Raw genomic sequence first — 27,928 nt, forward strand, 5'->3', positions numbered from 1 at the left:
CACACATATACAGAGAATGCACAGAAGTACAATCAGTCCGTCTTTCAGGCTCTATAGGAACGAACTGCTCTGATACCATAATGTAACACCCTACCACACTAAGCTTTACGCTTAAGTCGTAAAATAGAGGTGGTGTGGTATTACGACCTCTAAAATAAAATGAGTACATATAATAGCAGAAGAATTATAATATGCTAGGAGCCTTGAAGAATAGAGGAAACAAAAAAAATCGCAAAATAAAAGCGCAACGCTCAAGGAACGAGTTAACCTGCGTGCTAAGGAAACCATAACTATTAAACTTGAGATAACAGAAGTAGGAATAGAGTGCCAAAAATACAAAATAACAAGCTCCTAACTCAGCCTGTGAAGTCAAGACTGGCCGGAGAATATTTACACATATATACATACATATCCAAAACCCAAAAGTACATACACACAATCCTGCCTCTCCATAAACCTCTAAGAGGATCAAAAAGGACAAGTTATACGGAGAGAAAGCTAAGTACATATATATATATCACTGTACAACAAAACTATACAACAACACTATCCAGTAACCCCTCCGCTTTAAGAGTCCAGACGCCTAACGAGATGGCTCCCGACCTGCATCTGAAAAATAACAACATAGTATGGAATGAGAACCGGAGGTTCTCAATATGGTAGAGGTGCCACGCACATAATATATAAGGTCCTGGGAATGCCAGAGGCAATCCTAGAACGCCGACACTCGGATTATAGAGCTTAAAGTATTAAACAGAAGCCATAAAAGGTGGTTTTCTAAAATATTTAATCCTAACTTAACTTAACCTTAAATCTAAGTCCTATACTGCCATTCCTCCATACCTCCAACTCCATCATGCATTTTCACAGACAAATAGACAGATAAAGGCAAACACAAGAAGGTTACAACTACTGCAGGTAACAAATATACATTTAGCATGGCAAATACAGATAGGCACACCCAATTAGAGCACAAGCAAGTAATTCAAGTAATATGCATATGATGCATGCCTGTCCTATGACTGATGATGCTCATCTGTCGGTTATCCAGCCAACCCGACAAGTCTGAATTGTCCTTAGACTGTCCCCCGACGTGCATCCCCAAAAGTCTATGCATAGATTTTTCTCAAATAATCAATATTGCTCAATGGGGGTAACATTCCTGGGAATTTATATAGTGCCCGGTCACACTTACGTCGTAGGGTCAACAGAGTATCGAGTTTTCAACCTGGTACACGTGGTGGCAAGCCACGGCACTTAATCCAGGGAATCTCGTATCTCAGATTATTCAAATTCATAAGCCATATAATTAATTCAATTATAATTCATCAACATCCACATCATTCTCAATTGCATCTCATTCATCATCATACATTAAACATATTCAATCATTATCCTTCATTATCACACCTCCCATTCCGTCCATCAATAGTTCCAATTCAAAACATAATTCATTCTTTGCTAAGAACCAAACATCAAACTTAAAACATACTCATTTTCTTAATAACTCAAAATCAAACCATATAACCTTTAAATCTAAATCTCTTTTAAATAATCATCTAAATAAAAATCTCTAATTTTTATAAAATTTCGGCAGCATCTCCTCTAAAACTCGGACTTTGCCACCCTTTTCGGGTCCAAACCTGCATTCTTTTCAATTCAACATACCCTTCCTCATCATCATAACAGTCACCACAATAAATCTACCTCAGATAAACAATTATACTCATACAACATTCAAATCCAACAACCCAAAATTCAACTAAGAATCATAGTTAATAAATCCTAGGCTTTTAACACAAAATACCTCATTATCACAACAACCTCCACAATAGTTATACCTCAAATCAATAATTCACCAAATCATTAGTTAATCAACAAGCACCAAACTAACCATGTTCATCAACAATAATATTCAACCATAATTCTCTCCAAATTAACATAACAACATTCACCATCCAAAATTAATAACTAATTATCCAATAAACTCCAACCAAATATATATTCATCGATAAATTACTAAACATTAAACATACACCTGCATTCCATCTTATCCTATGGTCATCTAACCTAAGTTTTCACAGAACATTATATATTAAATTCAAGAAACCTAAACCATACATTGGCCGATTTCCACGTAACGACCAAAGCTATTTATTCAAAACCAAGACAGCCCCTCAAAACTCAACTAATCCGCTTCCTCCAAGTTCCAGTATTCACAATTTCAAGCTCCAATTATTTATTCACAACCTAATACACATTCATAACACATATATATCCAATTTAATACTCAAAGCTCAAATTCAATAAAAATAAAATAGAATTATCGTATCCTCACCTTACCCAAGCTTTACATAAATAAGAGTGAATGTTTTTCTCAAGCTAATTGGATCCTAAAACATCAAAAATCAAAGAAACTCAACCTTCCCATTGAAAAATCCGAAAATTGGGGGAAAAGAGGGCTGAGAGTGATTAAACAAGTTACCAGTGAAATTGTTCCGGTAGAAATGTAGAGCTCGACGCGGTGGACGCGTGGCCGCAAACGGTGCGGCGATTGGAGCTCGGACGGAGAAGTTACGGGATTTTGAAAAGTGACGTAAGGGGTTGGAAGTGTTTTCTCCTCCCTGAAGCTTTCACGCTGCTTGCAGGTGAAATGGGGAAGAAAGGGGCTTTCGGCCTCATTTAAAAGGGCTGGTCCGGTTGGACCGACGGCCCGGTTCGAGTCCGGTTTAATCGGTTCGGCCCGTTCGGTCCAATTTTGGACCGTTTTTTTTTAAATTGGTGTCAAAATTCTCGTTTCGATGAGCTCTATCTTAATTTAATATAATATTTATGTTTCTAATCCTCCTTATTAAAAACTAATTTATTAACTAATTATCTACTAATTTAACCGGGGTTTACAGTAACAGAGAGCACAACATCATATGTCAATTGCTTTTCTAATGAAGTTAGTAAGATACTAGGTTATCGATAAATTTTTATTAGCCTTTTGATATATAATTTAGTGTAAAATTGACGTGCTATTATTACAGTTATATATGTTCTTATTTTTTCATGTTTCCCTCCTTATGGTTCAAGAATATTACAGACTTCAACCTCTTCCATTTGCATTTTACTTTGAATAAAGATAAAACAGCATATTCAGTACGTTTATTATATAATGACGATGATAATGTTATACTAAATTCAAAAAATTTATCATTATAAAATATTATTTTCGATTTAACATGTCAAATTTAAGTATAAGCTCGTGCATTGCACGGGTTTAACACTAGTAGTAATACAAATGGGGAGCTCTTATGCTGATGTGGCGCTCATACATTGAATTTGGGAGTTTATTTGCTTAGGTGTCGTCACTAGAAATTTTAAAATTTTATTTATAAATTATAAATTATAAATTATTATTTACTTAAGTTGTTACTTTTCAAATTTTAAATTATACTTTTTTAGGTTGTTAAATATTTAGTTTTTAATATTGTTGAAATAATTATTTATTTAGATATCATCATTAAAAATTTTTTAAAATTATATATTATTATTTGTTTTGGTTGTCATTTTTTAAATTTTAAGTTATTTGCTTAGGTTGATACTTTTTACTTTTAATTTATTCGCATATTACTCTTTTGAATTTTTAAAATTTTATTTATAAATTATAAATTATTATTTACTTAGGTTATTACTTTATAAATCTTTATAGTAATACAAATGGAAAGCTCTTATATAAATGGGAAGCTCTTACGCTGACGTGGCGCTCATACATTGAGTTTGGGAATTTATTTGTTTAGGTGTCGTCACTAGAAATTTTTAAAATTTTATTTAAAAATTATAAATTATAAATTATTATTTGCTTAGGTCGTTATTTTTTAATTTTAAATTAAACTTTCTTAGGTTGTTAAATATTTAATTTTTAATATTGTTGAACTAATTATTTACTTAGGTGTCGTCACGAGAAATTTTTTAAAAATTATAAATTCTTATCTGCTTAGATTGTTATTTTTTAAATTTTAAGTTATTTGCTTAGGTTGTTACTTTTTAATTTTAATTTATTTTTATATTACTCTTTTGAATTTTTAAAATTTTATTTATAAATTATAAATAATTATTTGCTTAGGTTGTTGCTTTTTAAATCTTTACCGTAATTTAAATGGGGAGCTCTTATACTGACGTGGCGCTCATACGTTGAGTTTGAGAATTTATTTGCTTAGGTGTCGTCACTAGAAAGTTTTAGAATTTTATTTATAAATGATAAGTTATAAATTATTTACTTAGGTTGTTACTTTTTAAATTCTAACTATGCTTTCTTAAGTTGTTAAATATTAAGTTTTTAATATTGTTGAAGAATAAATTACCATTTGTATCCATGAAAGATACAAATGTATCCATATAAGAATAAAATAACAATTGTACCCACGGAAGATAGCTTCTGTGTGCCAAGAATACCCAGATAGGGTATTCTTGGCACACAGAAGCTATCTTCCGTGGTTATAATTGTCATTTTATTCTTATATGGGTATATTTGTCAGCATCTGTATCTTTTATGGGTACCAATGGTAATTTATTCTATTGTTGAATTAATTATTTGCTTAGATGTCATCACTAAAAATTTTTAAAAATTATAAATTATTATCTGCTTAATTTGTTATTTTTTAAATTTTAAGTTATTTGCTTAGATTGTTACTTTTTAATTTTAATTTATTTACATATTACTCTTTTAAATTTTTTAAATTTTATTTATAAATTATAAATTATTATTTGCTTAGGTTGTTACTTTTTAAATTTAAGTTATTTTCTCAGGTTGTTATTTTCTAAATTTTAAGTTATTTTGTTTAGGTGGTTATTTTTTAAATTTTAAGTTATTTTGCTTAAGTGGTTATTTTTAAATTTTAAGTTATTAGTTGTTTCTTTTTAAATTTTAAGTTATTTATAAATTACTCTTTTAAATTATAAATTATTATTATTTTTTAAGTTGTTACTTTTTAATTTTAAGTTATTTGTTCATAAATTAAAATTTTTGAAAAAAACTAATTTAAATTTATTTTAGTTCAAATTTGTTCCTAACCTAATAAATTCACGTGATTATTGTATGAATCAACTCGAATTAATTCAAATTTATTCCAAAGTTAATAATGATAATAATTAATAATTAATAATTATTCAATTCATTTTCGCGTAACAATAAGGTACCGAACTTAAGTTTGGTGTCATTGATGACTATGATTGTGTATGTTTTGTAGTCTTTGATAAGGAGGTAAAATAAGTATTGAAAAAGAGCTGTACAGAAATACTTGATTCACTCTTATTGGTAGGTTCTAACAAATGTATATTTATTTCTAGACATATTGACAGAAGTATTTTTAATGACAATTTTTATATTTTTTATTATTAATATGTTAAATGATACCCTGGAGAAAGGAAATTCATCAGATACACTTAAACTTTTGCTCAACCTAATTGACAAGACCTTTTTCTTTATCGTTGAGATCCAAATATTTGATAATCCACATTTTTTACCTTCTTATAAACTATAAAGTTAGGAAAATAACTGATGACGTGGACTACATAAATTAATTTAGAGAGGCTTTCTTTATTCAAATTATAGGTGCGGTTACAATTATAATTTCTATTAAAAATCAATTAACATTTTTTGTGGAAAGGTTGTGGTTCTAGGAAGTGATTTCAGATAGATACTTTCGATAATTTCGAAAAGGAGTAAATACTAGATACGATATATTGTCATCAGTTATTAACTCATCCCATCTGTGGTCGTTCTGTAAGGTTCTGAAGATGCATACGAACATGAGGCTTCAAATGTCTTCTTTGGATAAACATGATGGTGAAATGAAGAGATTTGCTAATTAAATACTTGATGTTGGAAATGAAAATATTGGTTCTGTTGGTGATGATGAGTCAGAAGTTAAAATTTCAGAGATGGTCTGCTGATTACAATTACTGATGACCCTCTCTCTTATTTGATAGACTTTGCATTTCTAAATTTGTTCCAAAATATGTCAGATTACATGTATTTTTAGAGTAAGGCAATTCTTGCACCCACGCTTGAGAGTGTCAAGAAGGTAAATGACTTCGTCTGGACAATCTTTTTAGGGATGAAAAAAGAGTATTTAAGTTCTGACACAACATGTAAAGCTGATGAGAATGAAGATGTACAACAAGAGTAGTTCACACCAGAGTTTCTAAATGACATCAAATGTTCAGGACTACCCAACCACAAGTTGACTTTGAAGCTAGGAGTCGTTGTAATGCTACTGCGAAACATAGACCAAACTTCAGGTTTATACAACGGGACAAGGTTAATAGTTAACGAACTTGGCAACAACATAATTAAAGCGACGGTAGTGATATTTTTTGGTAGAATTGGCGACAAAGTGTACATTCAAAGAATGAACTTGATCCCCTTAGATTCAAGATTGCTATTTAAGTTCCAATAGAGACAATTTTCATTAACAATATGCTTTGTAATGACCATCAATAATAGTCAGGGTCAATCATTATCACGAACAACTTTACGTTGCTTTGTCAAGAGTTAAGAGTCGCAGTGGCCTCAAGGTTCTAATTCTGGACGAAAATGACAATCCAAAGTCATCAACAACAAATATCATGTTTAAAAAAGCTTTTAATAATATTTAGGTAAGAAAAATAGTATTTTCATTTTAATAACATGTTATGATTACACTTTTGTACAAATATTTATTGTAGATATAACTAATTTATTTATAATTCTACTTTCAGACTTGAAATGAAATGTGTAATAGGGAGCATAACATCATATGCCAATTGCTTTTCTAATGAGGTTAGTAAAATATTATGTTGTCGATAAATTTTCATTAGCCTTTTGATATAAAGTTTAGTGTAAAACTGACATAGTGCTATTACAATTATATATGTTCTTATTTTTTCTGATATCTTTTCTTATGATTTAAGAATATTATAGACTTCAAACTGTTTCATTTGCATTTTACTTTGAGTAAAGATAAAACAGCATATTCAGTACTTTATTATATAATGACGATGATAGTGTTATACTAACTCAAAAAATTTATAATTATAAAATATTATTTTTAATTTAACATGTCAAACTAAAATGTAAGTCCGTGCAGCGCACGAGTTTAACACTAATAACTTTTTGAAAGAGAGGGATAAAATTTACCGCATAGAAAATTCCTTTTCATTAGATAAATATACACAAGAATCGATCAATCAGTTAATTCAAGGACTAAAAGTAAAAAAAAAAAAAAAAAAAAAAAAAAGAAAAGCAAATAAGCCAAATTATTATGACAATGAAAATATTTAAAAGTAATTTTAAACGGGATTCTTTTTTTATTTAAGTATTTTTTTTTTGTTTTTTTATTTAATTTATTTAAGTCACAAAAAAATAACAATAAAAATTATTACTAATAAGTTTAATTTTTATATACGGTAAAGAGTTTTAGGTTATCATTTAATAGAATTTATATTTTAAATAAATTTTTAAATAATAAATTTAAAATGATTTACTTTTTTATAATATTAAAATATCTTAAATGATTTGTATATTTAGCTTATCTAAAAATTAAAATGTTTACTTATTATTATTTTTTAAAATTTAATTTTCAGTCATTTAAATTTTAAAGGAATTTTATACAGACAATTAATTTTTTAATTTATTATTTAAAAAATAATCTAATTGGATAATTGAGTAAATTTTTTTAGAGTAAAATATTATTTTTATCTCTATTGTTTGTGGTAAGTTTTAAAATTATTTTTAACATTTAAATCATTTTATTTAAGTCATTAATATTTTAAAGGGTTTTTTACTTAAATAAAATGTATGGGAGTCAAAATTACCTGATTCCCCTAAAACGAATTCTGTAACGTAAATCCCCTCTTGGTATTATTATATAAATCGTCCTAGGCTGCATAGGGTTACATAAAACGTAAATCATCTTAGCCTGGGACGATTTATGCATGAACATGTTAGGCAAATCAAACGTAAATCGTGGCAGGGTCTCCAGGGTTAGAAGAAGAGCATAAATCGTTCCAGGGTGGTAAGTTTTACGTGTTAATGGGCTAACTCTCACTGGGCTGTCACGATTTATGCATTATTGGGACCCTATTGAGCCTGGCACGATTTATGTTTGTTTTCGTAGGGACGATTTATGCCCAAGTTAGTAACCCTAAGGGTATAAACAGTAAACACAAAATTACATAATCATATCTTTTTTCATTTCATGGAACACAAAATTACACAAGACATATGTGCCTTTATATAGGCAATGCTTCCCACTAAAATAATAATTTATGAATCACAAATCAATTTTGTAATGACCACCATTTTATGAGTTGACTTCATGAATCTTCTTTCAATTTGCATTCATGTAGTTTTCATAATCTTCTAATTTCAATTCAATTTGATTTTGAATTTCTTCAATGTTATAGAATATTGTAGTTGTGCTATTCTCTTGAGTGTTCTTCAAAAATCTTCAAGCTTCCGATATATTAGCTTCTAGCAATATCTAGCCAATTGATGATTATTGTATTCAACTCAAACTTTGCTTCTTCAATTCTTTAACCATGTTTCGTGAAGATTCTAGCCCATACAAATTGATTTAAAATTTTAATCAACACTTTTAAATATTATTAACTAACTACCAACCAAAAATAAAAAAATTTGCTTATCCTTTAGTATTTTTCAATTATATATTATTACCTTTTAAAAAGAAACTCTTACTTTATAAAAAAAAATTATGTTACTTGTCACCAACTTTTATACAAATTTATCCAAATAAAATATACAATAAAACAAAACTATACAAGATTTTTCAATTAAATACTTCCCGAAAGGGCGAAGATGAAAAATAAAATTCACAACTACTAACACTACTATTTATTAAAATAATAAAATTTAATAACATATATCAATTTTTTATTATATTATGATTATTAAAATTATTTTAAATTGTGCAAATTTTATTGAATACAATCCATATAATTTACACCTATCAAAAATTACTTTTATTACAATTTATAAAATATAACAATTATAATTTTTTTAAAAAAATATTTTTTTCAAATACCAGCTTTAACAAGCTACCAAACTAGGCCTGAAGCACCCAAGGAATCTACGTAAAAAACTGAAGATCAACTCGATCAATTGGAGAAAAAAATAAAATTAAAGTAAATATTAGTTTCTTGTTTATATCCTTAGGGTTACTAACTTGGGCATAAATCGTCCCAACCCAGTTAGTGTTACGAAAACAAACATAAATCGTGCCAGGCTCAATAGGGTCCCAATAATGCATAAATCGTGGCAGCCCAGTGAGAGTTAGCCCATTAACACGTAAAACCTACCACCTGGGACGATTTATGCTCTTCTTCTAACCCTGGAGACCCTGCCACGATTTACGTTTGATTTGCCTAACATGTTCATGCATAAATCGTCCCAGGCTAAGATGATTCACGTTTTATGTAACCCTATGCAGCCTAGGACGATTTATATAATAATACCAAGAGGGGATTTACGTTGCAGAATTCGTTTCAGGGGAATTAGGTAATTTTGACTCCCATACATTTTATTTAAGTAAAAAACCCTATTTTAAAATCGTCTCAATGTTATCCTACAGTTAGTGATCTATTAACAGAGTTGATAGTAGGATAAAATTAAGACGATTTTAAAACATTGAAGACTTAAATAAAATGAAAACGTTAGAGGCAAAAATGATACATTTCTCTTAAAAGAATTAACAATCAAGAAAAATATTTGTAAAATAACTAGTATTTTTTACTTATTCAATATTTTTACTTATCATATAATACTTGTAAAATAATTAGTAAATAAGTTTTTTTTTTTTGTAAAAAAGAACATGATACATATACTTTAAAGTATAAATTAGGGTTAATTATAATTTTAGTTTCTATGGTTTAAGCTAAAAATAAAAATCGTTTCTAGTTTTTTTTTTTGTGTGTTCAAAATCGTCCATAACATTAAATTCTCTCTCTCTCATACTCACAAGTGAAGTCGTTTCTCCCTCTTCCAACTTTTTTATTCTTTTTTCCTATTCACATCTTATCTATCACAGTGTTCTTTTTGTTTCTTCTCTTTTCAGCGTTGGCTCTTTTCTCTTTTTCTCTTTCTTTCTTATTTTTGTTCTTCTCTATTTCCTCTTCTTCTTTTTTTCTCTTTATTCTCTACTTTCTCTCTATGTGTGTGTTAATTGTGTGGTAGTCTGGTAGAGGATGGTTAAAAAGAAGCGGCAGAGATGAGGATTGGAATAATAGATCTGTCATTCTTGCTCTTTCAATCTTGCTCCCTCCTACTTTAAATATCTATCTATTTTACGAATTTTAGTTTGAGTTATGTTAATCAAAATAAATAAATTATTGTTGTTGAATGTATTTGGAGGAGAAATTTTGTTTCAAAATGGGTTTGTTGGTAGTGTTAATTATTGTACCGATGGATGTTTCTTTGAAATTTGTAGATTACAAGTGAAAAAATAGAAGGGGAGCTAAGTCATCGTCGCCTTCACCGGAAGTTGTTACCGTTGTTGCGTTGTTATTCTATGTTGGGGTTGGGAAGGGTGGAGGCAGTTAAGAAGAAAAAATTTGGAGAACTGAGAATGATGGTGACTAGAAAAAAAAGGTACTTTTGTTCGAAGGAATAACGATTTTAAAATAAAATTCAACCTTAGGAACGATCTTTTTTTTTTTCTCAAAAGATAGATATTATTTTATTATTATAAAATAATAATGTTTTCATAAGGAAGTACAAAAGAAGTTGGGTATTCTCAATTATCACCAAATGTGATTGGAACACAAATAATTTAAGAAAGAGTAAAGTAAGAATAAAGAGAAATTATTAGCATTCATTAGATATGGCTATTGAGTTCACGCTGCTAGCTTCTTGCACTATCTTCGGCGCTGGGCTTATTAGCTTCTCAAAGACATATCTATTCCTAACTTTTCAAGTGCTCCAACACAGCGCCGCGATGAAGAGGATCTTTTGTCTACCTTCATTTGAGTTGCTGCCCAAGATAAGGCCCGTTGCCACCAATTGATGAAGGTCTCCTCTTCTATCTGCCATAAGTCAGGGGTTATTAAGTTTAGACTCCAAATTATTGAAGACAGAGGGCATTGGAACAAGGCATGAAAAATTGATTCATCTTTCAGCATACATCTTGGGCAAGTGGCGGGGGTGGATGCAAATCGGCTATAGATTTGTTGCAAAACCGGAAGCTTTTCATGAAGACTCTTCCATAAAAAAATCTTAATTTTATGAGGTAATTTCAATTCCCAAATGCTATTCCATACTCTATTGTTCTGTATGTTCTGAGGCATCAATGAAGTACGAGAATGAAAGAACCCATAAGCAAGTTTGTATCCTGATCCAACTTCGTATATACCAGATTTTGTCCAGCACCAATTAACTTCATCCTCTGTTGGTTTGATGGAAAAAAATTTATTGCATATATCAATTGAAAAAATTGACTCAATCAAGTTTCTGTTCCAGCTTCTATCAGGATTTAGTAGCGCACTAACATAATACACTTGCAGATTCGGTGGGATTGTGACTGCAGCTTGATGGACATTAAAGGGCAATGGTGGTAGGAGCCATGGATCATGGAAGATGCGGACATTAGCACCAGACCTTATTTTCCATAACAAGCATTTCTCAATCACCTTGCGCCTTTCAAGAACACTTCTCCAACCCCACGATGATATGCTTTCTATCTCTGCATGTAAGAAATCTGTATATCTGAAATATTTAGCTTTGAACATTCTTGACAGTGTAGAATTATGGTATTTTATTAGACGCCAACATTACTTACCCAATAAGACCAAATTTTGTGCCCTTCGATCTTTGATCCCCAACCCTCCATCTTTCTTTGGTCTCGTCATTGTGTCCCATTTAATCCAAACCATTATTCGTTCTGCGCCTTTTTGACCCTACCAAAATTGCGAAAGCATGCTATGAATCTCAGTTAACAGCGTGTTTGGGAGCTTGAAACAAGAGAGTGTGTAAATAGGAATCGCTTCTCTCACTGCTCTCAATAGCGTGTGCCTGCCACCTGAGAACAATAAACTTCTTTTCCAATCCATAATCCTCTTCGATCTAAATAATAAAGACTAATTATACATTTTTGTCTCTAGTATATCAAATTATTTTAATATTTAATTTAAATAAATTTTATTTTTAATTTTAAAATAAATTCAATAATATTATTTTTTATGGTACATAGTTATTTCATTATTTTTTAATTATATCTAAATTATTCTTAATCACATTACTTTCATTCTAAATAAATTTTTTTTCAGTTTTACTCAGATTTTTATTCATTATGGAATACTTGTAAAATGGCTAGTACATAAACTTACAAAAAAAATAATATATATACAATAAAGTATAAATTATACTTTTCTGTCTTTAATTTACCTAACTTCTTTAATATTTAATTTAATTAAATTTTAATTTTATCATTCAACAATATCAATTTTTTATGGTAGATAATTATTCAATTATTTTTTAATCACATCTAAATAAATTACTCTTAGTGACATTACTTTTATTTTAAATAAATTTATTTTTTTCAATTTTACTCTTAATCACATTACTTTCATTTTAAATAAATTTATTTTTGATTAAAAACAAAATTAAAAAATAAATTAAATCATTATCTATAGTAAAAAAATAAAATTATTGAAATTTTTTTTAAATGTTAAAAATAAAATAAAATAAAATAAAATATTAAAAATGTTCGATATATCAAAAACAAAAAGTATAATTTATACTTTATTGTATATGTACAATATATTTTTTTTCTAGAAATTTATATAACCATTTATAAGCATGAGTAAAAATTTTAAATTCGTAATAAAATTTATTTTGTTAAAATTCATTTTACTTTATTTGTTAATTCTTCGAAAAATAATGTATCATTTTTGTTGTTCAAAATTTTGTCCTATTTAACTCCCTAACATTTTAAAATTATCTCAATATTATTATATCGTTAGTTCTATTAACAAATTACTAACATATAACAACATTAAAACGATTTTAAAATGTTAAGAATTAAGATAAGACGATTTAAACATTAAACGCAACATTAGAATTTATTTTAAATATTAAATATTAAAAAAAATATATTATTCAATTCTTTATTATGTAACTAAAATGAATCTTGTATTATTTTAAATTTAATTTTGATAAACTGATAAATATAAAATTATTTGGATAACTGTAGATACAGTTCATATAAAATATAGTTAGTTTTGTATAAAGTTTTTTATTCCGATAATTCATCAAAAATAAAATTTTTTATTATTATATTAGTGAAAAGTAAAAACTTTTAATTTTTTAATAACTATAATATTTTTTTTTAGTGACTAATAACTATAATATAAATGTATTAAAAATTTAATTTTTTTTGTATTTTTAATAATTTTTTAATTTTTAATTTTAATATGTATTTTTAGAACTAGTTAAAATTTATATTTTTACTAATTTATGTAGTATTAATTACATTAATTAATTAGTAATCAATTAATCTAACAGATTAATCCATTCCATTTGAAGAAAGAGACTGTAAAAATAGGCATAGCAAATCAGGGAGATACAGAGAGCGAAGAATCCAAGCGCGTAGAAAACCAAAAAGAAAAAAAACTAATTTAACAAACACCTTTCTCTTTCTTCAAATCCCTCTGCTCTTTTTTTTACTCCCTCTTCCTCTTTCGCGATCCATCACTGCAAAACCCCAAAAAATTTTTCGCACACTTCACCTTCATCGATTCACATTATTTCACACCTTAGATCCGCATAATTTCTCTGAAAAGAAAAAAGAATCAAAACCCTAAATTGTGTCCTTTTTTTTTGTTTTTGTTTTCCATTTCCCATGGCGGAGCAATTAGATTAGGCACAAATTTCTCGGAGTTCAGAATTCATGGGTATTCCACGAGTTTTTGAATCGAATCTCTTCCTCCAATAAAAAAAACCTGTAGTTTTTTTTTTCTTTTTTCTTTTTCTTTTTTGTGTTGATTTTGCTCAAAGAGGCGATTAACGTGTGTATATGCACATAGATTGAATCTCTTTGGTTCGCGGATTTTGTTGTAGGTTGAGTGTTTTCTTTTCCTTTTCACGGCTTTTTAGGTGATGGATATTGGTAATCTTTCGTAAAGGAGGAAGCTTGGGAGGGTTATGGATGATAGGTCTTGTTGATTGAGCTGGATCAGTGAGTGGGGAATTGTTCTGCTTGTGATTGTATATATAAGTTCTCAGGTCCAGGTTTGGTAGATTTGAGAATTTTTCCATTTCAGGGTTGTATAAGTGGGTTATATGGATTAGCTAGGATTGACCTTGTGCTTGCACTAGAAGAACAATAGTTACGTTTGATTAATCTTTGTACTTAACTCTGTTTTAGTGTTGGTGCTGGTGTTGGAGTTGGGAGCATAAGAGTTTTTGGTAGATTTTATAGTTTGGGTTCTCAATGAGTGTGAGATTGTGTTATTGAATTGGATAAGTGATGGGTAGTGACTAGTGTACTTCTTGGTAGTTGATAGTTTTGCATTGTTCATCAGTTTGAGGTAGTTGGCATTGTTCGTCTGCTTCGTTTGGCGTAGCTCTTGCTTGGAGAGAAAAAAATGAGCATTGAAAGTGAAGATAAAATCTTGTTGGATCATGCAACTGATCATGGATTGCAGAAGTAAAATTTTCTTCCTTTGTTGATAAGTATTTCTGCTTTATTGTAACTTGTTTCATCAAATTATGGTCATGATGAGACACTCATCTTGTTTGGTGGTTCAGGAAGGGGAAAATAACATACACTCGAGAATTTATGTTATCACTCAGTGGATTGGATGTCTGCAGAGAGTTGCCTAGTGGATTTGATCGGTCACTTCTAAGGTAAATTCTGCGACACCACATTGTCCAATTTTTAATTTGAAAAGCGAATGCCGGAATGCTACATCTTTTTTTGCTTCTTTATGTTGTCTTATATACCCTTTTTTGGTGATTGGTGCTCTTCCATTATTGTGTTAGGCTTTGTTTTTGTTTTTGATCTATGCCCCTTTGTTTAAACAGTGAGTTTGAAGATGCACCCCAAGAACGACAGAGAAGTACTGGTGGTTTGTCAATGCATAGTTTCAGACGAAATGAATACAGTTCATCCCCTCCCACTCGAAGTGATAGTTTTTCGCGCGGGGTCCATGGAAAATGGGAATCTCGTTCTTCGGGACGGTCTGACAAAGATAGTGATTCTCAATCTGAATGGGATTCAGGTTTGCTCTATAGTTGATTAATAAGAATAGAATACTCATTTATTTAGTAAAGGAATCCACAACTGCCCTAACAAATCTCAACCATTTAGACTGATATAGAAGGCTATTTTAAATCTGTTTCTGTAAGAAGATTTCTTTATTATTATTATTATTGTTGTTGTTGTTGTTGTTTTTGTTGTATTTGTATTATGTTGATGTACTTCATTTTCATGTCAATTTATAGATTCTGGAAAACGTTTTGGCAACCAATCTCGCAGATCATGGCAAAGCCCTGAGCATGATGGACTTCTTGGTAGTGGCTCTTTTCCAAGACCTACTGGGTATTCACCTGGGTTGTCTGCTTCCAAGTTTCGAGCTAATGACAGCCACCAGCTAAATCGATCTAATGAGCCTTATCACCCCCCACGTCCCTATAAGGTTAGTTACAGTTGTTATATCTTAAACAACATAAGTATCAACTCTTGAGAATGATTTTCATTTCATTCGGTGGAGCTGCGCACAAGAGAATTGATATCGTGTGTCTGGTTCATCTTTTGGCTTTGGATGCCTTCAGGCACCACACTCTCGGAGGGAGACTAATGACTCTTATAATGATGAAACTTTCGGTTCTTTGGAATGTACGAGTGAGGACAGGGTGGAAGAGGAAAGAAAGAGGAGAGGTAACGACTTTCTTTTGGAAGATATTGTGGCAGAGGCAATATTTGTTCTCACTATTTATGTTTATCGTTATACTTGGGGTCACTCGTAAGTTTTTCCTTATCGATTTAACTAACTGGATGACAACTTTCTTGCCAGCTTCATTTGAATTGATGCGAAAGGAACAGCAGAAATCTTTCCAAGAAAAGAATAAGCTGAACCCAGGCAAGAGTAAGGATGAATTTGACATCAATTCACTTCTAGATGATGATGAGAAAAAGCTAACTAATAGAAATGATGAGTCAGTGGAGCCTGCTGCAAATCTATCAGCATTAAGCAATGATGAGAAATCTTCTGTTTCACATGCTCCTTCAGCTGCTAGACCACTTGTACCCCCTGGTTTTGTTCCCCCTGGTTTTGGAGGCGCAATGTTGGAAAGGAATTCAGTCACCAAAACATCATCTAACATTTGCGCAACAGAGGTAGATAGTTGCATTTTTGGCTTGTATCTTATTCATGGTTTTTGATGCATAATTAATCTTAAAATGCTGTCATTTTCAAATCCTAAGTTCAAGTCTTAGTTGCTTAAAGTATTGAATTAGGCATGCAACTTCCTCTCCAGTCTAACTAGCCATTATTGTACAAATTTTATGTCTGTGGAGGGAATTTCTGATTTTCTGTTATTGTTCAGAGTTATGAGGCCTGAATACTTCTAAAGTAGCCATGATTTTCTGTATAAGATATTTTATGTATTTACTTGAACCTTCTTTAGGCCTGTATAGATCTAAAAGTGAAAACCATACTATATAAATAAATTTTTTACTTGCCTCAAGATGAGTTTTTTATAATTTTAAATCATTATTCCTCTCTGATAATTTAAAATTTATAATTTATCCTATTGGTGTTTTGTGTCGTATAATTTTAGTGTGTGGATGAGTGTTTGGAGAGTGATCCAAGTCTTGTGATGTTTATTTTTTATTTTAAAAGCAAAAGGTGACTGGGTCCAGGAGACATGTTTCTTTTATGCTGGGAATTTCAAGACAAATAAAATCTGAGTCTGGAACCTCAGCGAGCACATGCACGTTGTTGGTTTCAGGTCTAATCCTTAGGAGACAATTCATTAGGGAATCTCATGGAGTCTATGGAGAGCAATAAAATGTTCAATTGTTTATAGAATTAAGGAGATGCTTTGGGGTAGTGAACTGTAATTTGACTTATTGTCACTAACATCATTTAACTAGAGTTGGTTAGAAGATTCTAGATTGTGATTTGTTTTTTCAAAACCATCCTTCACTGAAATGTATAATATTCAAGTACCGAATGTTCATTTCTCCCCATGAAGATAAAGTTAGTAATATTAGGAATCAATTTAAACTGAAAGGATGGCATAATGTCTTCCTAAATTTTTAATAATTCACATTGAATCCGATGTCACTAGTTCAAATGGTATCAGATTAGAATGTTGATACCAAATGATTTGTTCTTTTGCTTGTTATATGTTTGAAGTGCACTTTAATGTGTTTTAATCACGAAAATATGTCATTCTTCTAGGCTTTCTTTTTATACTCTGTTGATTCTTCTGGTGCTTACTAGGTTGGGCCGCCTGAGCCTGGGGATACAAATGGTAGTCATACATTCAATATGAATTCTGAAAACATAGAAGAAGCATTATCGGTGAAGGAAGCAGATTTATCGGCTGTGGATACTCCAGGCATTAAACTTGGAATGGGTGATCAAGTGAGGAAGAGATCTGCTCTTTCTGAAGCTTTGGAATCATCAGAGGATAGTGAATTTATTCAGATTAATGCTGACGTAAAAGGAAAGGAGGCTGCAGGAGGTTTTGATCAAGAAAACTCAAATTCTATCCTATTCAAGCTTTTCGGTGGCAATACTTCAACATTAAACAGTGGAAAACCAACTAGTATTATTGAGGTAATTGTGGCACTTACTCGAATTCCATATCAGTAATCTCAAGAAAGCTTTCACTGAACTTGTGATCTGTCAATGAACTACTCTTCTGTGTGATTGGGTTTACATACATTTGAGAAGCCACAATTGGCAGACATTTCATTGAAAATGATTATTATACCTAGTAGGTTAGAGATATTATGATTTCTACAAGTCTTATATTTCTGCTGTTGTTTTGTAACAATAATGTGGATTTTACTATTTATGCTCTTGTAGCAGCCTGATGCTAAAGCAGATGAGCCTTGGAGTCCAAACACCTTCCAATCTTCGAAGTTTGCTCATTGGTTTGTTGAAGAAGGTACAGGTACGATGGTGATTTAGTGCATCAATACTATCAATTCGCACTATTTGACTTCATGTCGGATTATTGTCTAACTCTCCACACAACATGGTGCAGAAAAGAAGTCAGCAGATGACTTGACGCATAGGCCAAATGACTTGCTATCACTTATTGTTGGTGGTGAAAAAGGCGGTTTGCAGATGCCTAATGTGACAGCAACCCAGCACACTACACCTAATTTCCCTTCACAAAATCTTGAACCTGTTGGTGAGCACTTGGCATCAAGTGTAGCACATGCCAATATTAGTAACTCTGAACAATTTTACAAGAGTGAGAAAACCGAGGTTGTACCAGCGGTTCTTACTTGTGAAGATCTAGAACAATCAATTTTGTCACAAGTTGGTGAGAATGGCTCGTCTAGTAAGCAGCCCATGCAGGACAAAGATTTTGATGTAAAGACGGAGCCGTCAACTCCAAATATAGATAATCATGCATCCCACCACCTCCTTTCTTTGTTACAGAAAGGAACCTCACATAAAGATGTGGAACTCTCATCCATTCTAGATTCTAACGACAAGGTGCTCAATCCCGAAGTAGCCACTGCTGGCAACGTTATTGATAATCCACTAGAAGCAAATGCAGATGTTTCCAGTTCATCAAAGACATTGACCCTGGAAACCCTTTTTGGGACAGCTTTTATGAAGGAGTTGCAATCAGTTGGTGCACCTGTTTCTGTTCAAAGGGGTTCAGTTGGATCTGCAGGGGGTGATGTTTCAGACTCGATGTTATTTCCTTTTCCTGCCTCAGACACTATTCACACTTCTTCAGGTGAACATCTGGCCAGGCATGGAAGTGGTGTTACTTCAGAAAAATCTCATCAACCAAAATCAAGTAGATTAGAGGAGCAATGGTTAGGTTATGGTGATTCCCAGAGAGATCTTAATCCTTTGCTACTTGAAAATGAGACTTCCAATATCAGTGGTTTCAATCGGCGTCGTGATTTTCACCTTCCTGAAGAAGACAGCTTGCTTTCAGTTGGTGATCCTCTTCGAAACTTTTTGTCTGCTGGAAATTCAGTTAAAACAGATTTATCCCAAGACACATCTATTGACATTACCCGAAAGCTGGCTGCTCTGAATCCTGGATTTAGAGATGAACGACTTGTGAGAAATCAAGAAGGTCTACCATACCCTCCCGGTCCTTATGATATGAGGGAGCCCGGGCTTCCGTATAATCTTAATGTCCAAAGAACTCCACAGCTGCATCCCCCTCAGATGAATCACATGGGTCCAATGTTCAATCAAATGGATTCTCATCGTCCCCATATTAGTTCTTATATGAAGCTTGGAACTCCCGAGGGCATGGTTCGTCACGACTCTCCACCAAATCATCAATTTCCTGGAAATATGCTTGGTCCTCCTTTCCATCAACCAAATCCTGGGTTTGATCATGCTCAGCACTCAATGCTTCAACAGATGCAGATGCAGGGGAACCTTCCCCCTCATTTATTAAGAGGATTCCCGAGGGGTGGGCCAATGCCTCCTCATGCAAGCAACCCCATGACTGGTTTTATGCAGGAACCGAACCCAATGCAAGGCATCCCATTTAGTGGTCACCAGCATCCTAATTTTGGCCCTGGAATGCAAGTGCAAGGTATTTCCATTTTATGTGCTTTAGTATCATGCTTCTCTGTTGTATGATTGTCGCAGATTTCAGTGGTCAGAATATTTCACACGCCCTAACTTATTTGGATGATTGTGAATTATGGATCTTTGTTTTTTTTTTCTTTTTAATTTGGAATAATCTGTTTTCATGATTTGATATAATTGTTACATGTGAATTATTTATTTGCATGCATGATTATCTACAGGTTGATGTAATTTTATTGTTCTTGCATGTGTTTTTTGTTGGGCTTGATGGCTAAAGGTGTTATTGAATCATCCTTGCCTCAATCAAATGGCATACACTGGGAATGGATCCTCTCAAATTTTCTGAGTTGATGTCATAAAGTGTCGTCTTTTACCATACAATATCTTTTTACATGTTTTCTTTTGATCCCACTTAAAAAATGTATGGTGAAAGATCACACTTTACAACATCAATTGAGAGAAAAAATTGAGAGGATCCATTCCCTAATCCGCCATATTTTCGTTTTGAACTGTTCCCTTTGATTTATGCACAAAAGTTATCTTGCATATTGCTCTCAACCTATTTTGCAAAAATGTCAAAGACACCAGATTTGCTGCGGCAAACATCTACCAATTATAGGATCCCATGATCCAAAGTATCATTTTAGTCTCTTGCTGTGTTCTCAATCCTGACTTTCTTTTTCCTTTTGGACTATTGTTATCAGCGCCAGAAGTAGGTGGTGGTAGAAATCATCCAGAAGCACTTCAGAGGCTTTTCGAGATGGAGCTGAGGACAAACTCAAAGCCAATCCATGCTTCGGGGCATAGCCAGGGGGGAATGTATGGTCAAGAGCTAGACTTGGGTTTTGGGTATAGATAGTGTATTTTATCATTGTTGATGTGTATACTACAATTGTATTCTCCCCGTGTTGTGGCTCATCTATAACTCATGCATGAAATATGGGTTTTCAATATCATCCTTTTCTTTTGCAGATTAGTTGGCTTTCACTTTTTATTTTTTAAAGTAGTAAATTCTCATTAATTGGAATGTTTTTGCTAGGATTTGAATTTGCTGCCTCTTTTGTGGCGACACAAAAGATCAAGGATCTTTCCAATACTAGGGTTTCAGATTAAAAACCAGATGTGATATTTAACTAAATTGATGAGGTAAACCTTAAGAGTGCTTCATGTGGCATGTTAACCCTAAAATAAAATAGTTGAAATTGAGAAAATATGTTAACCTTTTTCATCCACATGTTTGATTCTACTATTTTTGATGTCCATATGTTTGATTCTGCTATTTTTGACGTGTTATTGTTGCACATGGGAGAGTAGGGAATGTAATTTCCCAATGTTTTTTTCAAGTGGTATTATCAAGTGTTCTATTAAAATTTTTTTAAGTGGGACTAAAAGAAAATTTCCTGTAAGGGGAAAATAAATTGAGGATCTGGGGATGTAACTTTTGAGAGGAGTGATCAGTCGGTCCTTTTGCAGTCTTATATCAACTAAATACAGTGTAACAATGTTGAAATGACATATCTAAAATCAAAACGTTTCAGTTGTGCTACAAACAGTGGAATCAAGCTAAGCTGCTTCATCTGTTACGGATCATACTTTCTATTGATACATACACTTGCCTCTAGCAACTTCAAGAGGAGTCTCCTCATGCAAAGGCACTCCATAGTGCATACTAATCTTTATGACCTCATTTTATACGCGAGAATCCGAAATCCACTGCATAAATTTTCATTGTAGAAATCTCCCCACCTATTAAAAAGGGCTCCACTCGTTGTCGAAAGAAGAGGACTTGCATTCTAATTTAAGAAATATTAAATTAAAAAGAGAAAATACTAAAAGACTAGCAGAATTTATTGTTTTTAGCCATTAATTATTTATTAATGTTTAAAAATATAGAATAAAATATTGTTAAATTACCAGACTAAAGAAATTATATTAAAGAAATTAAATTAATTGTTAAGTGAGAACCAAAAACAATAAATTTTGATAATCTCCTAATAATTCTCTTTCTTTGTTCATTGTATTTTTTAATTATATAAATAATAATGTTGAGAAATATTTAATAAATATTACTTTGTAATAATAACATAACGTCTATTAAACCATTCGATTGAACATGGAATAATCTTAGAAATTGTTTCATGTTCATTATATTTGATTTCCAAATTATTCTTTGTTCATGTTTTTATTTATTTTTTGTTCGGAATTTTACAATGTTAGCCTATCGGGAAACAAATGATGCAATCCATTAAAAAAAATACTGGATGTAATATCATACCTATATGATAATAATAATAATAACATTAACATAACAAAAATAATTTTTTTCCCCTTTCTTATTTTCTACTTTTAACTTCATAATTTAAAAAACAGTTCGATGATCGACATTAGAATAAATACTCATCATGTCAGGGCAATGAGGGCATAGATTTCATCACACTCAATATAATCTCATGGATTTCCTCAATCAATGATAACATCACCCCAAAAAAGAAAAAGAAAGAAAAAAAGAAAAAAAAGGAAAGAGAAAATAAGGAGGAGAAAGAGGAGGAGGAGGAAGTAAAAAAGAAAGGGAAGAAGAAAAAATCACCAAGAGAGGTCTGCTTAAGACTACAAATACATTCCAATCTTTCCATAAAGAAACTTTTTGGAGATCAAATACTGCTGGGCACAGGAAAGATTTAGAAGCTCATCACTTGTTTTTAATAATACAGACCCAGACAGGAAATAAGCTCAAACTCACCATACCAGTCTATTCAATCCAACGAGTTACTCCATCTTCTCCTACAGTTGCCAAAATCTCAACACGCACGTCCAAAACAGCCTATGGATTTGTATCAACGAAGATAAACTAATCAGGCGGAAGAAATTTTAAGAACCAAATCACCAACTTAAATATTATCACAGCCCTTTAAATAACGCATAAAATAATGAAAGACCAAAATGAATGTATTATAATGTAACGGTTGACTAGAACAGTGCGATGTCAAGGAGTGATGACTTCATTCAAAGGCAATATCTTCCATAACCACACCACCAAATATAAGACAAGTAATTTTCCCAATGCATCGAGTTTGCAATGAGGTTTTGCAAGAAAAGGGAAAGTCAAGAAACACAATGATCCCTTGGAACTAAGATATCTTCTAGACCTCACCAACACAAATTCTCTTGTATATGGATGTGAAAAGAATATAAAAAGATAGGTTTGTAAAGGAAATAAATCAAATAACTATTTTGGAAATCCTCAATGTAAAATGCAGCCAATTAAGTTTGTTTCAGAAGTAGCTAGGAAATTAAAGGGGAAACATATGATTCTTGTACCATTATACCAATATGTTGTGAACAGCAACATAATAAGATGACAAAGAGAACTTACTGATTGATTTCTACAGTTCACCAGTCTACATTCCTGTAAGGAACCTTCCAGCGTCCAATTCTCCCAAACATCAAAACTATGACTAGCAAATACAAATTCCATTCTTCTATTTATCTGAAAAATCAAATGAATCCATGTAACCAAATTAAAATGCTCTCATTGCATTAGCAATGTGAATATAGATTGGGGAAGGAACCATGCATAAAAATCTCTAGCTACTATCTGAAATAGAATATTTAGAGTAGCCTATATAGTGCATAAAAGAATTAGTAATTAACATAACTGTCGAGTCCACACAATTTTTTAAATTAAGAAACTTTTGGCATTCTATTCAGTTACCTGCAATAATTTTCCACCAGCTGCAAGAGATCGCAAGCCAATTGTGTCCTGAAATAAATGCATCACTCTGATATCAGCTAGTTTGCATTAAAACTAGAAAGCTAAAAGTAAAGACAGGATACACCGCTCTAAATTATTATTTGTAGCAAGCTGGAACCAAGCTGATTGGATGGGTGTATTTCTGTAAAACTAACCTTGCTTCTGAAGATTATGAGGAACTGTGCAGCAGGGTCTCTTTTTGACACACTTGACATTGAATCCAAAATCCAACCACCACCTTTAACTCTCTGTCTTGATACATGAAGTGCTGGGCGATCCCTTGCATAAAGGGCTATGACATATCCATCTCTTAAAAGTTCAGTACAATTTCCGCTAAGTCTCATGCTTGGCACTAGAACTGAAGTGGCAGTTGCTTCTTGCAACGATTCTATTGGAGTTTTTCTACTTCTTGAATCTTCAGAGCTGGAACTTAGGGCATGATCTGTGCCACTCATGGCAGTATCGTCTCTCTGAGATGTGCCTTCTTTCTCCAGTGCAGATGGATCTTCTGGTTTTGGCTGGGACTTCTGACGTGTATGCCTCTTTTTGGCCTTTTTACCAGACCTGCTGCGCCTACCTTCAGATCTAGTGGATGTACTCTGAGTCAAACTTGAAACCTGGTTCTGGGATGAAGATTCTTTTACTTGAATGCTTCCTTTCTTTTGGGAGGTTTCAGGACTTGGACTTACTTGAACCTCATCTAGTTGCTCTCTAACAATAATCTGTAGAGAATTTTATTTGTACTGTTGATCAGATTGTTCATTTTCATCATCCACCTCACTCTCTTCTTCCACATCAGACATGGCACTCTTTGGAATAATCCCGTCAACGAAGAATGTCTGTAATATAGATATTGCTTTCTCCCTTATCTCCATCCAAACTTCTTCACTGTAATCTGCACTTCGAGGAAGTATCAACACATTAGGCATCTCCTTAACCTGAAGCACACATGCAATAGATGTTAGCATCATTCATTATTATATTTTACTATTCTATGCTAACAGATAGTGAGAAATATACATTATAAGTAGCTAATCCAATTTATGCTGACCAACTTTTGCAAAACCTACACTTTATCTTCAGAATACAGTTTTTCATTTGCTTCATTTTTGCTCTGATAGAGAATTATCAAATGCCAAAATCAATTTGAACAATGTCCTGTTTTTGGACCAGAACTTGCATACATGCTAGATCACTGTTATCATTTATAATAACTCTATTCTTCATCAGTTTTTGGACAGCCTAGGGTGGCAACTTGTTAAAGGCTGCTTATTTCAAACACAAGAAGAAACACAAACAGCAACTACATGGATATAGTGAAAAAAACAGCAAACATATATCACCTCATATAGAAAATATATGATATGATATTTTATGCGGCCAGAGAGAATATTATGTTCACTTGACAGACGTTAAAGTTCAACCCTCTGAAACATTATACGTAAGTTAGAAAATACTCAACTGGTTAGACATTTACAAATTCCTATAATACCTTGAAAGTTAAAGAATTCAAAACCTAAAGTTACCATACCCATGCTTCCATCCACTGGGGCCCTTCTGCACCATCCAAAGCACATCCAGCTAAGGTTCCATCAATCAAGAGCTGCTTTACAGCACAATCATCCAAAAGCTGACTACTACCCGTATTTACAAGAAAAGCACCTGTTGAAATATCGGAATATCATCAATAATTAAGATTATTCAAACATAATAACTAACATTCAAATAAATATCTCTAAAATATGTATAATTGTATACATACCAGGCTTTACATGTTGAAGACACTCAGCATTAATGATCTGCATTGTTTCATTTGTTAGAGCACAATGGAGTGATATAAGGTCACTCGCAGCAAGTAAATCATGAAGAGTATCCATTCTTCGTGCTGCTGGAGGGAAGCTCACTTTCCCTTTTCCCTGCAAGTGCAAGGTGCTGGAAAAAGTTAGCCAAAAATAATAGCAATTGTGCTGTTCAGGCTTAGTACTTGCAACGGACGGGAGTTGGATAGTAGTACCAAGTGCATGTCATGTTAGGTTGCTACTGATTACCAATGTTCCAAGGAAATAAACGATGCAAATTATAAGACTCTGATACACATCTAGAATGGAAGACTACAACAAAATCCAAGCCTTATCCTTGGTCATCCCCATCAGCAAAAGCCAAGAAGTAAACAGTCACTTTATGCATACTAGTTATTTAATTGTGTAATATGCACATGTGAGTTTGTGACATGTATGCTAAGGCAACAAAAGCCCTAACCCACAAGGAATCCTAAGCAAAGATATCATTCACAATATTGCTGAAAGTCAGAGTAAAGAAGGTTCAATGAAAATTATAACAAAGTTGGACCTTAATCTCACAATGTCAAGGAACAGCATAACAACATTAGGAAATGAATAAACTAAACAGCATAACCAATCATGCAAAACCCAAGTCTCATGTTCAAACAAAAGCATCATAATCTTCACATATTCACCAATAGTGTCACTCATAATTATATGCGACAAAGTCTTGTTCCACCAGGTGGTCAACAACATGAAGTCATGAATCAATGACATATTGTCCTGCTAAATTCTAAGTCTCTCTTAAGAGTTTTCTCTACACTTTTTCTAGATCTCCCTCAACCTTCCTACTTCCTAGGAACCTATTGTACTACCTTCCTCGTAATCCACTCTCCATCACTCACAAATACATTTACACCATGAAATCCAAACTAGGAGATCTCAAACTAGACCAAAAGCCTCGTGTTAAGAAAGCAGAGTAAAAAAAACCGACCATTTCTTAAAATCAACATCCCAATCATGAATCCTAGCTGCCAAACACCAATTGCATCAAATGTAAGAAGAATATACGAACCTATTAAATGAAAGCATGAAATCCACAGAAGGAAACACCACTGACCAGTTAAAATTTCAAAATATGGACATTCCTTCAATTCACTTTTTTTAGAACAAATAAATATAATTTAAAAAGGAAAACCAGCAATTGAAGAAGAAGACGGAGGTGGTGGTACCGGATGAACATCGAAATAAAGCACGCTCATCTTGAATGCCAAGCTGCGAGTTGCAAGCGACCGGGCGGAGGCAGATCTACCAACGATGCCAAGTACGAGTCCTCGGCAGCGCCGCATACCACGGCAGAGCGGCTGAATGGAACCGAGCCAGCCGGAGGCGGAGAGAGCGTGGCGGGAGAGGAGGTGAGTGCGGCGGAGGAGGCCGAGGAAGAGGGCCATGACAGTGTCAGCGATCTCCTCAGCTCTAGAGGTGTCGACATGGACGAGGCGGAGGCCGAGGTCGGAGGCGAGTGCGGAGTCGACGGCGCGGTCGGAGGAGCCGAGGCAGAGGAGGAGGTGGTAGGGGCGGAGGCGGCGCTGGGCAGCGCGTGGGAGGTAGGCGAGGGAGTGGAGGAGGACAGCGGCGGCGGATTCGATCTTGCCGTCGGAGAGGCGGCTGAGGGGGACGTGCTCGACGGCGGCGACGCCGGTTAGGGATTCGAGCTCGATGGAGCAGTCTTCGATGCAGTTTAGGGTGACCACTAAGGGAAGTGGCGCAGGGTTGTTACGATGAGGCATTGCAGCATACAATTCCGAACTCTCAGTTTCTGTGATTCGCTGCGTTCCTCTTTTCTCTACTCTTCACTTTTTGCTCTTTGCTTCACTGCAGATCGCCCACTTCTGCCAAGCCTCATCACCACCAAATCAAAGTGTCGTCCCCGTTTTTTTTTTTTTTTTTTATTATTTATTTCAAGTCAATGCTTTTTACAAACTAATAAGTGAAAACTAATTTAGGATAATTTACAAAATTAAATAATTTAAAAATTAATATTATACAAATTCAGTAAATGAAAAATGATTAAGGTATTCAAAAGTTGTATGTATGTAAATCGCTATTTTGTATCGCGATTTACCTGAAAAATAGAAAAAAAGCATAAACAACTACTGAGAAATTTCAAATTTATGAAGAAATGGAAACGCATATCATAAACTAGGATGGATCACGGTGGTTTACACACAAAATCTAATTCTCTACTCTTTGTAGCGGCTTTATAAACATCAATTGCTCTATAAATAATTAAATATCAATGACAATACCAATAAAACGAAAATATAAAAAGTGATTCATTTATAAAAATTTAACACATCTATTATATTCTATAGATTACATCTATTGAAACTTGATTTACAAAATTTTTTACGAGACTTTTCTTTTTTTTTTTTAACCAAAATATGATGATATACATTATTAACTTTTTTTTGGCAGTAGTGGTTTACATTATTAATTTACAATCTAATTTTAATGTACTACCAAATAATTTTATATAAATATTCAATTATATAATATTATATTTAAAAAAATAATTAACTAATTACTTGGTTTGAACTGT

The 27,928-nt window shown here is 32.7% G+C and overlaps 1 protein-coding gene, 1 long non-coding RNA gene and 1 pseudogene across 3 annotated transcripts; 1 reads left to right on the forward strand and 2 right to left on the reverse strand.

Moving 5' to 3' along the window:
• Positions 1-320: 320 nt before the first annotated feature.
• On the reverse strand, positions 321-2,656 carry LOC112740647 (uncharacterized). Its single transcript, XR_003171273.2, has 3 exons — positions 2,486-2,656; positions 2,339-2,393; positions 321-609 (listed from the first exon to the last, which is right to left on the reverse strand). It is a non-coding gene; the product is annotated as an uncharacterized lncRNA (long non-coding RNA).
• A 10,890-nt stretch (positions 2,657-13,546) lies between these two features.
• Positions 13,547-20,765, forward strand: LOC112744191 (uncharacterized). 2 transcript variants are annotated; one of them, XM_025793738.3, is made up of 10 exons: positions 13,547-14,687; positions 14,789-14,887; positions 15,065-15,261; positions 15,485-15,678; positions 15,815-15,920; positions 16,057-16,379; positions 17,491-17,829; positions 18,082-18,169; positions 18,263-19,798; positions 20,499-20,765. In XM_025793738.3, the coding sequence occupies exons 1-10, from the start codon at positions 14,626-14,628 to the stop codon at positions 20,651-20,653; spliced, it is 3,099 nt and encodes a 1,032-aa protein (XP_025649523.1). In that variant the 5' UTR covers positions 13,547-14,625; the 3' UTR covers positions 20,654-20,765. The 2 variants fall into 2 exon arrangements, with proteins under 2 accessions (XP_025649523.1, XP_025649524.1); XM_025793739.3 differs by having other exon boundaries at positions 13,561-14,687; positions 18,085-18,169.
• A 1,434-nt stretch (positions 20,766-22,199) lies between these two features.
• LOC112744192 (C-terminal binding protein AN-like) lies at positions 22,200-27,539 on the reverse strand (annotated as a pseudogene).
• Between the last annotated feature and the right edge of the window lie 389 nt (positions 27,540-27,928).

This window comes from Arachis hypogaea, chromosome 14 (assembly GCF_003086295.3).
Source record: "Arachis hypogaea cultivar Tifrunner chromosome 14, arahy.Tifrunner.gnm2.J5K5, whole genome shotgun sequence".
Lineage (NCBI taxonomy): Eukaryota > Viridiplantae > Streptophyta > Magnoliopsida > Fabales > Fabaceae > Arachis > Arachis hypogaea.

Bases quoted from the DNA above. Each gene is read 5' to 3' on its own strand.
- LOC112744191 (XM_025793738.3), top strand. From the start codon at position 14,626: ATGAGCATTGAAAGTGAAGATAAAATCTTGTTGGATCATGCAACTGAT. The intron at 15,921-16,056 runs GTAACGACTTTC...CTTTCTTGCCAG, and splicing joins AGAGGAAAGAAAGAGGAGAG to CTTCATTTGAATTGATGCGA. The intron at 16,380-17,490 runs GTAGATAGTTGC...GGTGCTTACTAG, and splicing joins CTAACATTTGCGCAACAGAG to GTTGGGCCGCCTGAGCCTGG.